General features: G+C 46.0%; 1 protein-coding gene across 1 annotated transcript in view; it reads right to left on the minus strand.

Moving 5' to 3' along the window:
- Positions 1-2,516: 2,516 nt before the first annotated feature.
- The window catches only part of LOC132246486 (syncytin-A-like), a 42,674-nt gene continuing 31,436 nt past the window's right edge, over positions 2,517-13,754 (minus strand). The window contains exon 2 of the mRNA XM_059719631.1: positions 2,517-5,131. Within this exon, the coding sequence (XP_059575614.1) occupies positions 3,039-4,523 (1,485 nt within the window). The 5' untranslated portion in view covers positions 4,524-5,131 and the 3' untranslated portion in view covers positions 2,517-3,038. The remainder of the gene's footprint in view (positions 5,132-13,754) is intronic.

Raw genomic sequence — 13,754 nt, forward strand, 5'->3', positions numbered from 1 at the left:
CACACACACATCTCCACAAACTCCACACCCACCTACCCATACCCCAACATCCCTGCATGCCCCACACACTATACAAGAGTAAGACTGCATTTTGAGCTATTATGCAATCACCTCTACATATACAGCACAAACACACACAAATCAGGACAATTTTTTAAAATTAAATTAAAATATATTATTATGGGTGTTTGATTTTTAGTATATAATTTGGGGTTTTTTCCCCGTTCTAAGATGACAAACCCTCTTCCCCAAAGGAGTACTTCCAGGGGCAAGGGAAGGGACTTCTGCTGTCAGAGGTTAGGGGCAAGACTTCCAGTCCCAAGATGGCAACCAGGGGCAGGGTGCCTGTTAAGGGGTGGGGCTACCCCTGCAGCCCTTGACAGCTTGCCCAAACTCTGTAAGCAGCCCTCCACCCAAAATAATTGCCCGCCCCTGCCCTACACGGTCACATCCTGAACACAGCACTGTTAGGTCATGATTGCCAAAGCAATCCAATTACCTGACAGCGTTGAACATTCTCTTGGGCTCCGTGGATATTTGAGATGTCTCCACACTTCCTCATTTTATTAGCACTGTGTAGCCTAATGCTTGCTTACTTCCTTTCTTATTACAAAGGTTAAAACTGGAGCTATGATTTATTATTGTTAATTATTTATATCACACTAGTTCTGGCCAATCAGAGTGAGATTAAAGTGTTATGGACAGACAGACAGACTTAGGCTTTCATAATATTAGAATGCTTACTGGGTCAGACCAATGCTCTGTCTAGCCCAGTAGCCCATCTGCGATTTTGGCAGAAGTAGATGCTTCAGAGGGAGAGTATAAGTACTAGTCATGTCTAACGTAATCCAGCCCCTGTCATACCCTTCCTAGCATAGTGAAAATAGAATAGTGAGATCACTGCTATCATCTTTTGATGGACAGGCAATCGCAAGAAGGCAGGGGAGTTTCAGGACATGTTGGACAATGATAGAGAAAATCTTTGACAAAACACGGTCTGACTGTTTGCTCCTACTCCACATGTACCAAATACTTAAAAATGGCAAGGCACTTAGCTTTACTTATCAGCAGCTCCATTACAGCTTTTTGGTACCAGTAAAGCAGGAATGAGTGAGTAGGGCATGTTTTCATAATGGTGCTCCCTCGTGCAGCCAATTGCAGAGTAGATGTGGCCTCTGTGGCTTCTTGGAGACCCTCGTTAGTTGATGGATACTAGTACTTTTTAAATAGATTTTAAGCAGTAGCAAACAGAGGGAAATATTAAAGTGATTCTACAACAGTGCGCCTGGGTGCAAAATATAAAAACCTGCTCTACAAAGAAAATAGCTATTCTCCTAAAGATAAAACAGCAATGTTCTGTCTTGTGTTATAGATCAAAGGGTATTAGATTCTGAGGCAGGTATATTGGACTCAGTAAAAATAATAGATGGGTCCCAGGTAACAAATAAATGTATATAGTAATTTCATTGTGAAGACTTTTAAAAAAAATGATCTTTCTAAGTAGGGCTGTCTCCTGCTTTATTGAGCAGGAAGCTCATAGAAATTACATGGGGCTTGCACCTTGAGGCAGTCATAGAACGAGCTACAGCTCTTGGAAGAAAACGGGGGAGGGAGTCTATTTTCCTTATAGGAAGAACGCTGTTTAAAAGTCACAATATCAAGCTGTGTTCAAAAATCCATATAATAGATTCTGCATCATTCCCATTCTGCTCTGCCAACGGGCATGCCAGCATTGAACCTGCCCTCTCATTGCTCACCTAACCCCCCACTTCCACGCCAATACCCAAGCAACCTCCTAGGGGGGCATCATGATGCCAGTGGCCCTTGGAGCTTCTGCTGCCTCTTAAGAGTTTGAGGATTATTAGGGCAATGAAAAAAATTGTGGAAAATTACAGGCACAGATGAAGGGCATTTTTTCAACATAGGTGAAGTTGTAGCCATACTATGGAGTGACCAGAGCCTGATCAACTTCCATCAACTCAGTGACTTCCCCAAGATTTAACTGATGGTTTATTAACCTCAGACAGACACACAACTGATTTTGCCTCCTCTCATGTGAATGAATTGCTTTCCTATCCAGCCCAGCCAACTGACTGTTGGGATACTGTCACAGCTAGGCTACAGCCAGCGCCCATCTTCCCGCTTTGTGACAGTAACTAAATAGCTGACAATAACTGACTTGCATTGGTAGAGAACCTGCGCAATATAGACGAAGGGCATCAGAAAAACACAATGCTCTCAGTCTTGAGCACAAGCCCTCAGTGTAGCATCTCTCCCCAGTAGTGTAACTGGTAGAGGAGAGGGGGTAACCAGAGCAGCAGCCCAGGGCGATTTGTTTTGAGGGGGGCAGGACTGGAAAAAGACCTGCTGCTGGCAACACAGCAGTTGGCACTGCCCATGTACTGAAGCTGCCAAGGGCACAGAGGTGCCTTATTGCACCTCTGTCTTCATCATCCTCAGAGGCCTGTCAAACCAGAATAGTGTTGTCGTGGAAACACACACAGAGTACTTTTGGGTCAGGTCAGCAGAAGCTTTTATTCAAAAGAAACTACAGCTGTAGGGGGAGTTCCAAAGTGACATGGATCTCCCAAGCACTTGGAAGGGGTCCCCCCCCCCCCAAGAGCAAAATCAGGAGGCTTATATACTTTTTAACAGTCGCTTACAACTCACGTGATCATATAGTGAAATTAGCATGAAAAGCGGCTATAATATTACTTCATTATTTCTTTGCTGTTATCAGGATGGGAATTATGGGGGAGATAGGGTTAGTTCACAAACCTCCTTCTTGCACCTGGAAATCTACTTTGTACATACTTTTTTTTTTTTTTTTTCTACCTTCAAGGCCGCGGTGAGCGAAGCATTTGCAGAAGAGTTACAAAGAACAAACACTTGCCCTTATCTGTTCTACTGTACCGAGCCAGCAATTCTACACAAAGCGGTTATGTCATCTTATAACTAAAATAATCAAAGTTTAAGGCATATATTTTTTCTGATTCCACAGCCCCCCCCCTTTGAGACTATTTAGTCTCACTTTAGCCTTAAATTTCCATTCTCATGAGCCCCTCTATTTCATCATGCAGCCTTTCATGTTTTCTTTCAATCTGCTCACACTTTTGTAACACCATTATTCTAGACTCTGCTGTGGGTTTTCTTGCCTTGCTAAAGCTTCCCCTGCTGGCTTTCACGCAGCAGAGGATCAGTTGCATTAAGACATAGAACATTATCAGAACTATCAAGACAAACAATATTCCATACAGGATTTTCTTGCCAAGGGCCCCAAAATCTGGGAGCCAGGAGGTTAGCCAAGACCACATTTCTTCTAGACCCCAGTCAGTATTTTCTGAGGCCACTTGATGTAGGACCCTTAACTGATTTCGGATTTTGCGAATGTCAGTTTCGATTCGCATGTCCTGATTGACATAGACACAACAGGTGGAGTTTACTAAGGCACATACTCCTCCCTGGGATACCAATAGGTAATCTAGGGCTATGCGGTGTTGTATAGTTACTTGTGAGATCTGGGAGATCTCTTTTTGCAGAGCCTGAATTGCATCCGCAGTGGCATTTCCCATAGCTTCCATTGTGGCTGAAATGTTAATTATGGCTAGTTCCAATTCTCTTACTCCAAGCCACGGTATGAAGGTTCTCACAAATCGATGGAACCCTGTGTTTCTGGTAGCTAAGGGGTTAACCGCCCTTTTCATGTGATGGTTGAAATTTTTTACTTGTTCCAGATATATTGCACTATGCATTTTGAAACCAGGGATAACACGTCCAAGAGTGCATGCCCCCACCCAATTCCAGGGCAAGATTTTATGAGCCCTGTTTCCGCAGAGCCAGTAAAGGCCTGGGGCAGAAAGGGTACTCAAATCTCGGCAGTTGTTGTGCCCTATCCGGCACTTTCGATTGATATGCATCGTATAGGACGGTCCACGTTCAGCTGTTATTCTGCTGGACCGAGATATATTACAAGAAGTAAAATTGGAGTGAATGTAAAATTCTGATCTGTTTGCAATGAGAGCAACATGAGGTTCCTTAGAAAAGTTGTAGACCATGAATCCTGTACAATTGAGAGAGGGTACGTTACCCAACAGGATTCCACTGGTGCTACTAGGGCTATAATCTAGAGTAGTTAGGCAATGAGGGTAGTGTCCTACAGGTGTGGCTTTATTATAAGCTCCGGTGTTGTTGGATCTGTAACAGAAAGGCGCCTCTACTCTTGGGGAGATTATCCAGTTAGCAGGGGCGGCCCTCCATTCTTTAGGAGCGGACCGATGGGCAGCTAATGAGTAGTGTCTAACGAAGCCGCCGTTTATTGTTCCCCATTGCTGGAGGGATATTGGTACTCCGATCATTGGGATTCCTTGGTGTAGGTGTGCTGGGCTGTGAGAGCATATCCAGCAGTCACTTTTATTTCCAGCTTGAGCCACCGCATGGGAGATCTGCAAATACAAATTTTTCTCCCACCCCCCTTGGGTGATACTGAGATACCCAAGTGTGATATATAAGGATATCAGTGCCATTTTTAGATACAGGAGGGACAAAGAATCTTAACAACAAACATAACCAGCACCAGTAAGAAAAAGAACACTACCAGCCAAACCCAGGATGGCAGCCAAAGTCTTTCTTCGTCCTCTGGGCTCAAGTTACCTAAAGGACTGATAATGTCGGCTCTTGGTCTTGATCGAGGTGGTGATCTTCCGAATGGGAGCATTCACTTTCTTCGAGGCCGAAGATGATATCTTCGTTCTTCAACTGATGAATCCGGCTGGGCTGAGGTGTTGGGTGCAGGGGAGAGGTTACTAGCACTTGCACCCTGATGCTCCTCACTTGCCTGAGTGAGGTCCTGAGGGTCTTTGTCCTTGGCCTCAGGGAAAGATCCCAACCTTGGTTGGAATACAGCTGCTTCGGGGTCCAATGGAGGTGATACCTTCTTGCAGTGCGAGGCGTGAGTCCACGTTTGGTGACCTTGGCAACGAACAGCAGAATTAGTGGTTAGAAGTACCTGGAAAGGTCCTTTCCATCTGGGTTGAAGTGCGTTTTTCCGTTGATAGACCTTTACGTAGATCCAATCCCCTGGTTCGAGGTTGTGACAGGGAACATCCGGTGGTTGAGGTAAGGCTTCTTGGACCTGTGAATGAACAGACCTGGCATACTTCATTAATGCCTTGCAATAATTTAGTACAGTTTCATCAGTTAATTGTAGGTCTGTTTGGTGAGGGGCAACAGGTGGTGTAGCTGGCATCCTCATGGGTCGTGCCATGAGTATTTCATAAGGGGTTAGGCCATGTTTTCTGTTAACAGTGTTTCTAATGTGCATAAGAGCAATGGGCAGTGCATCAGGCCATTTGAGGCCTGTTTCAGCACAAATCTTCGAAATGCGCGTTTTTAAATCAGAGTTTTTACGTTCTACAGCACCACTTGACTGTGGATGATAACTACAGTGTAGGTGTTGCTGTATGTTGAGTGCTTGGCAGATGTTTTTTACTATCTGTCCTGTGAAATGGGTGCCACGGTCACTATCTATTGTGAGAGGCAATCCAAATCTAGGGATGAATTCTTTGAGCAATTTCTTTGCTACAGTGATGGAATCAGCACGTACGCATGGGTAGGCTTCCACCCATCCAGAGAACACATCAATAATAACAAGAATGTACTCATAAGAACAGCACTTAGGTAGCTGCACAAAATCAATTTGCAGATTTACAAACGGTCCCCATGGAGGGGGATGGGCTGCGGGTGTCGTTTTTACCCGTTGCCCAATGTTGTGAGCTAAGCAGATGGGACAGGAGCTACAGTACTGTTGTGCCATGGAAGGAAAATTTGGGGCAAACCAATTTCTTTGTACTGTAGCAATCATTCCTCCCTTGCTCGTATGGGCCACAGAGTGGGTTAAACGAGCAAGATGTGGCAAAAGCTCTCTAGGCGCCACCAGGCGGCCGTCCGGGGAGCGCCAGAGAGAGTCGGGGTGCAGTGAACATCCTGCACGCAGCCAGTCATTTATTTCCTTTTTTGGGGCCTGATTTTGAAGAAGGGCCAGACTTGAAAGGCTAGCCAAAGGAGACTGGTCTGCTGAAAAACAAACAAAAACAGAGTTAGGAGCCTGTGGGCCAGAAAGGGCCGCATTTCTGGCAGAACGGTCTGCCAGATCATTTCCTCATGTGACATCATCAAACGGTTTCTCATGAGCTTTACATTTAACAATAGCAATAGCAAGAGGCAATTGAACAGCTTCTAAGAGCGCTTTTACATAACAACCATGACTGATTTGGGTCCCTGATGAAGTGAGGAACCCTCTTTGTTTCCAGATTTGTCCAAAATCATGAACAACACCAAAAGCATACTTAGAGTCAGTATAAATGGTTGTGGTTTGATTTTTTGCAAGAATGCAAGCACGTGTTAAAGCAATGAGTTCAGCAACTTGAGCAGAACGAGCTTGGGGTAAAGAATAGGCTTCCAAAACAGCATACTGAGTGCATACTGCATATCCCGCAACTAATTTGCCTGCATCATTTCTAAGACAGGAACCATCAACAAACAAAACAAGGTCAGAGTTCGGGATAGGAATGTCCGTGAGGTCAGTTCGAGGGGTTAACAATTGAGTTGTGATAGACAGGCAATCATGAGGCTCACCATCAGAGGCAATAGGCAGAAGTGACGCAGGATTCAGAATTGAACAGCGATTTAAGGTTACATTTGCAGCTGACAGTAGAAGTTTCTCATATTTAGTAAGACGGGAATTGGAAATGTGCTGAGTTTTGCCCTTGAGCAGAAGGGCCATCACAGCATGTGGAACTGCAACGGTTAAAGAGTGTCCCAAAACTAGAGAATCTGCCTTTTCAACCAACAAGGCAGCAGCTGCAACTGAACGGAGGCAAGGAGGAAGTCCCGCAGCTACGGGATCAAGGGCAGAGCTGTAATATGCAATTGGGCGATGCTTTTCACCATGCAGCTGAGTGAGTACTCCTAAAGCGATTCCTTCCCGTTCATGACAAAACAAGGTAAAGGGTTTCTTATAATTAGGAAGTCCAAGAGCAGGAGCAAGAGTGAGGGCTTGCTTAAGGACCACAAATGCTTGTTCGGCTTCAGGAGTCCAAGGGAGGGGTTCCGGGGTGGTATCATGAGTGAATGCTTGCAAGGGTTTTGCGAAAGCAGCATAACCCAGGATCCACTGTCTACAATAACCCGTTGCACCTAAGAATCCCCTCATCTGTTTTCTAGTCATAGGTTTGGGAATGTTGAGGATAGCTTCAACTCTACTAGGGGAAAGGTGTCGTTCTCCTGCTGAGATATCATGCCCTAAATAATGTACCTTAGACTTGCAGAGCTGCAATTTAGATTTTGAGGCCTTGTGGCCTTTCTGAGCTAAAGCTGTGAGGAGTGTCAAAGTATCTTGCTCACAGGCCTCTAAAGTGGGTGAGGCTAACAATAGATCATCAACGTACTGAACAAGGGTGGACCCCCCTTTGAACGTGATAGGATCCAAATCTTTTTTTAGGATCTGGGAAAACAGGGTTGGGGACTCTGTATATCCCTGAGGGAGTCTTGTCCAGGTATATTGAAATCCCTGATAAGTAAATGCAAACAGATACTGGCTATCCTTATGAACGGGGATAGAGAAAAAAGCAGAACAAAGATCCACTACTGTGAAATATGTAGCATCTGAAGGGATACAGGAAAGAATAGTGGCAGGGTTAGGGACCACGGGGAAAGCGGGTAACACAGCGGCATTTACAGCTCGAAGATCTTGCACAAAGCGATACGTATCTTTACCAGGTTTTTTGACAGGTAGGATAGGTGTGTTGCAAGGGGAGCGTATTGGGACAATAATCCCTTGCTCAAGGAGTGAGGAAACGACAGGCTTGATCCCTTCCTCAGCTTCCTTTGAGATGGGGTACTGTGGGACACGAGGAAGTGGCTTGGCAGGGTTCAGGATGATACGCACTGGTTCAGCACTCAGCATGTGCCCCACTTCATTCGCATGGGTGGACCACAGCTGTGGAGGTACTCGTGCCAACAGTTCCTCTTGCAAGAAGGAAGTGTCAGAATCAGAGTACTCCTGGGTTAGCAAAGCCACAAGCTCGGTTTCCCTATGTTCCGGTACCTCAAGGTAAACACCATCTGGGCTACAATAAATCACGCATCCCAGTTTACACAGCAAGTCCTTACCAAGAAGGTTGACAGGTGCACAGGGGCTAAGAAGAAAGGCATGATTTTCAGACAAAGGGCCAATAGAGATGGAGACAGGTTCAGAGACGGGATGTGGGATAGGTTGTCCGCCTATACCGACAGCATTTACAGTTTCAGGAGAATAAGGTAGAAAAGGAAACTCAGCAGCCTTTAGCGTGGAGCGGGACGCTCCGGTGTCGACAAGACAGGAGACAGGTTTACCAGAAATAAGGCATTCAACAAACGGACCAGATTGGTCAGTAGCAAGCAAAGGAGCAATGATGTCACTGTCCCTCAGGCTGTCCTATTCAACACTGGGAAAATTGACAGGAAGTGGAGGTGGGGGCTGGGGTCTGGGTCCTTGGCCGGGGCGGTTGGGGCATTCTGATTTCCAATGTCCTTCTTGCTTGCAATAATGACATTGGTTCCCATAGCCTGGGTTTTGTGGGCTCAAGGATCTATCTCTTCCCCTGAATCTACCCGGGCCTCCCCTTCCCCGTCCTCGTCCCCTTCCTCTACCTGGACCCTGCAACTGAGAAATCTGTAAGGCCATTAACTTAAACTCGGCACTGTCTTTAGACCGTTCCAATTTGTTATGAAAATGGTTAGCCGCAGCAAGGACTTCGGTCAAATCTTTAGTTTCCCAGCCAATAATTACTGTTTGAATTTTCTCAGCAATTTTAGGGTTAAGTCCCCGGACGAATGCTGCCACTATTGCTTGTTTAGCATTTCCGACTGGGTTATCCATTCCTGAGTATCGTTCAAATGCCTGTTTGAGGCGTTCTAAATAGTCACTGGGGTGTTCATTTTTGTTTTGTTTACAGGTATTTATTTTGGTCCAGTCTGCCTTTTTTGGGCAAATTGTGAGAACTGCCTGAACCAAAGCATTTCTCTTGTCAATAAAGTCTTGGCCAATCCCTGGGTTTTGATCTGGCCAAGTACAGGCAGCGTACAGACGTAGCATAGTCTCCTTGGGCAAAATGGATCGCATGAGCTGATTAATGTCAGCCCATGTTGGATTATAACAATTTATAACAGTCTGCAATTCTTCCTGAAATTTTTCTGGGTCTTCCCTGATTTTTGGGAACTTTTGAGTTAAATTGTAGAGATCACCTGGAGTCCAGGGTGCATGCACAGTTACTATATTTTGTCCATCGGTGCCAATGCCTGGCATTTGTCTTAGGGGGTAAACTTGTGCAGTTCGGGATCTCAGATTGATGGGAGATCTTTCCATGCCTATTCCCATTCTTCTAAATACACCTGTGGTGGGTTGTGACCCAGGAGTAAATTGCCACACTGGTGATGATTGAGTGGCAGATATGGTGGATGAGTCCGGACTATTAAGCTCCGTGGATGGATTTACTGAAGGAGCTTCAGCTAATGGGTCACTAGCCTGGGCTGCAGCCTGATGTTGAACCGGTTGTTGCTGATGTGGGAGTCCCAGGAGAGCGGGGTTCGAACAAAGGTCAAGGATATCCTCTGCTGGCTCCGGTGGTGGGGGCGCCCCGGGCAATGCTGGATACATTGGAGCGGTGGCCAGCGTGTAATTTGGGGGAGCAGCCAATTTCTCCCGAACAGCTTTTAACTGCTGTTTTAATTTTTCTTGAGAGTCTTTTAGGCTCCTAGTTTGAGATTCTGTCCGCCTTTTGGACATCTCATCATACCAATAAAAGAACGCGTCCCACTGGTTTTGTGGTGTTTTGGATCCACGGGACTCTAACGCCCCTCTCAAGTGCACTATTTTATCCTGATCAAATGTTCCTTCCTGTGGAAAATGTTTCACAGGATCATCCCTAGTATACCAGTTCCACTTATCCAGGTACTTGCAAGTCTCGGGAGAATAGTGTGTGTACATAAAGTACGCCGGAGTCCCCTTAGGGGGGACAGGAACCTGTTTAGACTGACTTGTTCCCATTTTCAGTCACACAGGGAGACGTAGGAGAGGCTTATTTAGGATGTCCGGGCCGCTCGGTGCCTTGCCCCGCAGTTTTTCACTGCCCAGACAAAAGGCTTCTGACCCGACACCGGCTCATAAAATGGAAATGGGGAGGGAAACACTAGAGGGATCCTTTCACTCCTGCTTTCGGCAGAAGCTACTGGGACGAGGGGTTTGGAAAAGACAAAATCACTCAGACGCCCTGTCCACTGGGTCACGAGGTTCCAGTTGGGTCCCCTTGCTTTCAAAACTGCCCTGTCAGGCAGAATTGGGGCGGCTGAACCCAACCGTAGTCTCAGTCCTGGTCAGTGGCTCATATTTCTAAATACACACACACATTCATTCAATAAGCCCTGTCCACTGGGTCACGAGGTTCCAGTTGGGCCCCCTTGCTTTCAAAACTGCCCTGTCAGGCAGAATTGGGGCGGCTGAGCCCAACCGTAGTCTCAGTCCTGGTCAGTGGCTCATATTTCTAAATACACACACACATGCACATTTATTCAGTCAGCCAGACCTCCTAACCCACACCGCCTTAGTTAATTAACTACAAGCCCGATGTGCTGTTGGATGAAGGTGCCTCAAACAGTTTCTCCCTAAAACGTACGTTACCAGACACAAAATGGGATCCTTTACCAGACAGAAAATTTTAGCCAGCAGTAAGGTTCAGACTGACCTGTTTTAACAAGGTTCAGATCCAGTTACCACGGCCAAGTTGGGAGCCTACAGGCAGTCCTCCTCCGAAACCCCAATAGAGATTTTGAATTAGGTCTCTTACCTCTCAAGTTTGGCGCCTCAGGGTTCGGGGGGGGGTAGCCTGCGGTCCTCCTTCCTCAGCCTGTGTTCTGGATCCGAGTCACGGCACCAGGAATTGTCGTGGAAACACACACAGAGTACTTTTGGGTCAGGTCAGCAGAAGCTTTTATTCAAAAGAAACTACAGCTGTAGGGGGAGTTCCAAAGTGACATGGATTTCCCAAGCACTTGGAAGGGGTCCCCCCCCAAGAGCAAAATCAGGAGGCTTATATACTTTTTAACAGTCGCTTACAACTCACGTGATCATATAGTGAAATTAGCATGAAAAGCGGCTATAATATTACTTCATTATTTCTTTGCTGTTATCAGGATGGGAATTATGGGGGAGATAGGGTTAGTTCACAAACCTCCTTCTTGCACCTGGAAATCTACTTTGTACATACTTTTTTTTTTTTTTTTTCTACCTTCAAGGCCGCGGTGAGCAAAGCATTTGCAGAAGAGTTACAAAGAACAAACACTTGCCCTTATCTGTTCTACTGTACCGAGCCAGCAATTCTACACAAAGCGGTTATGTCATCTTATAACTAAAATAATCAAAGTTTAAGGCATATATTTTTTCTGATTCCACAGTGTTGAAGCAGCAGCAGCCATCTACTGGTTTAGCTCCATGCAGGACTCTAGAGACGTGACACGGGGACCTGTCAGCTCTGGGGGATTGAGACAAGTGGTCCTTAAAGTACAAACCATGCATCTGAGGCAAGCCCAGGCTTCCTTCAGCCTCTGGGTCAGTTTCTCCTCTACTCACAGAAAAAAACAGCTATTACTTTGTATCACTTTGTCCCAGAGTGAATGCTGGTTTCCCAAATGCAAGGGCAAGAAAACTGCTGGCTATGCAAAAATGTGTATGTTTTGTGTTCACACAGCCCACAGCCCTGTTTGTCTGTCATTCACCTGTTAAGCCTTGTCACAAACTTTGATGGTGAGCAATCTGGCCAGGGTCTCTGTTCTTACTTCCTAGTATAGTGTCCAGCAAGCTGGAGCTCACAGAGCTGACTGAAAACCAATTTCCTGGGAGAGAGAGATATTTTCCCCCTCTCAGTTCCAATTGTCTTATTTTTAATCATCCATTTTTCTCACTTTCTAACTTATTTCTGCTTCCTGTCACTCCCTGTCCCAAACCCACAAATACAATGGAAAGAATTTCAGCTTGGCACAACATAAAATGGAGGTGTTAGCATGCTGGCTGTTGATTCCCAGCCTCAAGTGGGTCAGAGCAGTCATTGGGCTACTCTAATCATAACTAGATGATAATAGTAATTAAATTGGCTGTTTGCAGACATTTAAAAAACCCAAAACGCGACACTTTAAATTCTGCATGCTCCTGCACCGAGTCTGCCTCACGCCCAGAAGAGGCAGCACATTAGTTGGACCCAGCTTGCCCAATGTCTATATAAATCGGGCATTTTAGTGGGGCTTTTTTGGCACCTTTATCTAATAGTGGATTGAGTCAGCTTTAGCTAAAAGTGCCAATAAGCCCCACTGAAGCATCTGATTTATACAGATGCTGTGGAGTTGAGTCAAAGTAATACACTGCTTCTTCAGGTAAAGTGTGTTTTTTGGTTTGGGGTTTTTTTTAACATCTGCAAGAAGCCTAAGAGATGATCTAGATGGCTCCTGGTCCACATACCACCAGGCCGGGCAAGCTCCATACTGCCATGTGTGGCTCCCAACTGTAGCACTGGGAGCCCCATGTGGCCCGGTCTGGCCTGAAGGCATGTGCCAGTGGGTCGGCTCTGTGCCACCACATGCAGCTCCCAGGACTTAGTTGGAGATGTGCACTGCTGAGGTGGGGTCTGCTTGCCATGGGTCACGAGCACTCTGAGGGCCTGCTGCCTGTTGCTGCTGCTATTGCCACTGGCAGGGGCTGTGCGCCATGGGAGTGTGTGTGGTGGGGGGGGCACACACCAACTCACAAACCCCACGCCCACAGACTCCCACAAACCCCATACACACTCCCTCACCCACCCCACACCCCCTCCACAAACCCCCTGCCTCCCACACTCCTTCACAACCCCCCACATACCCACAAATCCTATGCATCCACACATACCACACACCCCAACTCACAATATACAAGAACAAGACTTTATTTTGAGCTATTATGCAATTACCTCTATATTCACTATGCAAATGCATGTAAATCCAGACAGAAATATTTTTTGAAATATGCTGTTGGAGATGTTTGATTTTTAGTATATGATTTGGTTCTTTTTCTGGTTCCAAGATGGTAATCCCTCTCCCCCCCCCCCCCCCCCCGGCCTTCCAAAAGAAGTACTCTGAAGGCAAGGGGAGGGACACCTGGTGGCAAAGGTCAGGGGTTAGGGGGTGGGACTTCTGTTCCCAAGATGGTGATCAGAGATGTGGCATCTATCAAGGGGTGGAGCTACCCTTGCAGCCCTCAACAGCTCACCAAAAGTCATTAAGCGACCCTCCAGCCAAAATAATTGCTCACCCCTGGTCTGAAGACTGAAGATAGTTAGAGCCTCTGCCCTGTTGGTTGTGGAATGCAGTGGTGTAGGATTTGACCTTATGGGCTTTCTACCTTTTCCCAGCACAGAGATAATTGCAGCAAGAGAAATAAAGCCAAATGATGTCTCTTTTTGCCACCAAAGTAGTCCAAGGAGAGTGCAGTGGGACAGTAGTCTTGGCTCAATTCAGACAGGAAGCCTGGAAGAGCATTTCCAGCCTGAGTAAACTCTCTCTCTCTCTCTCTCTTTCTCTCTCTCTATATATCATAATATATATAATGGAAACAAAAACAAGAAGTGGTGATCTGAAAAACCATTTGGCATTCACTGAATAATGCATGGAAATGTTTTCATCACTTTTTTTTTTTA

This window comes from Alligator mississippiensis, chromosome 1 (genome assembly GCF_030867095.1).
Source record: "Alligator mississippiensis isolate rAllMis1 chromosome 1, rAllMis1, whole genome shotgun sequence".
In the NCBI taxonomy this organism is placed as follows: domain Eukaryota; kingdom Metazoa; phylum Chordata; order Crocodylia; family Alligatoridae; genus Alligator; species Alligator mississippiensis.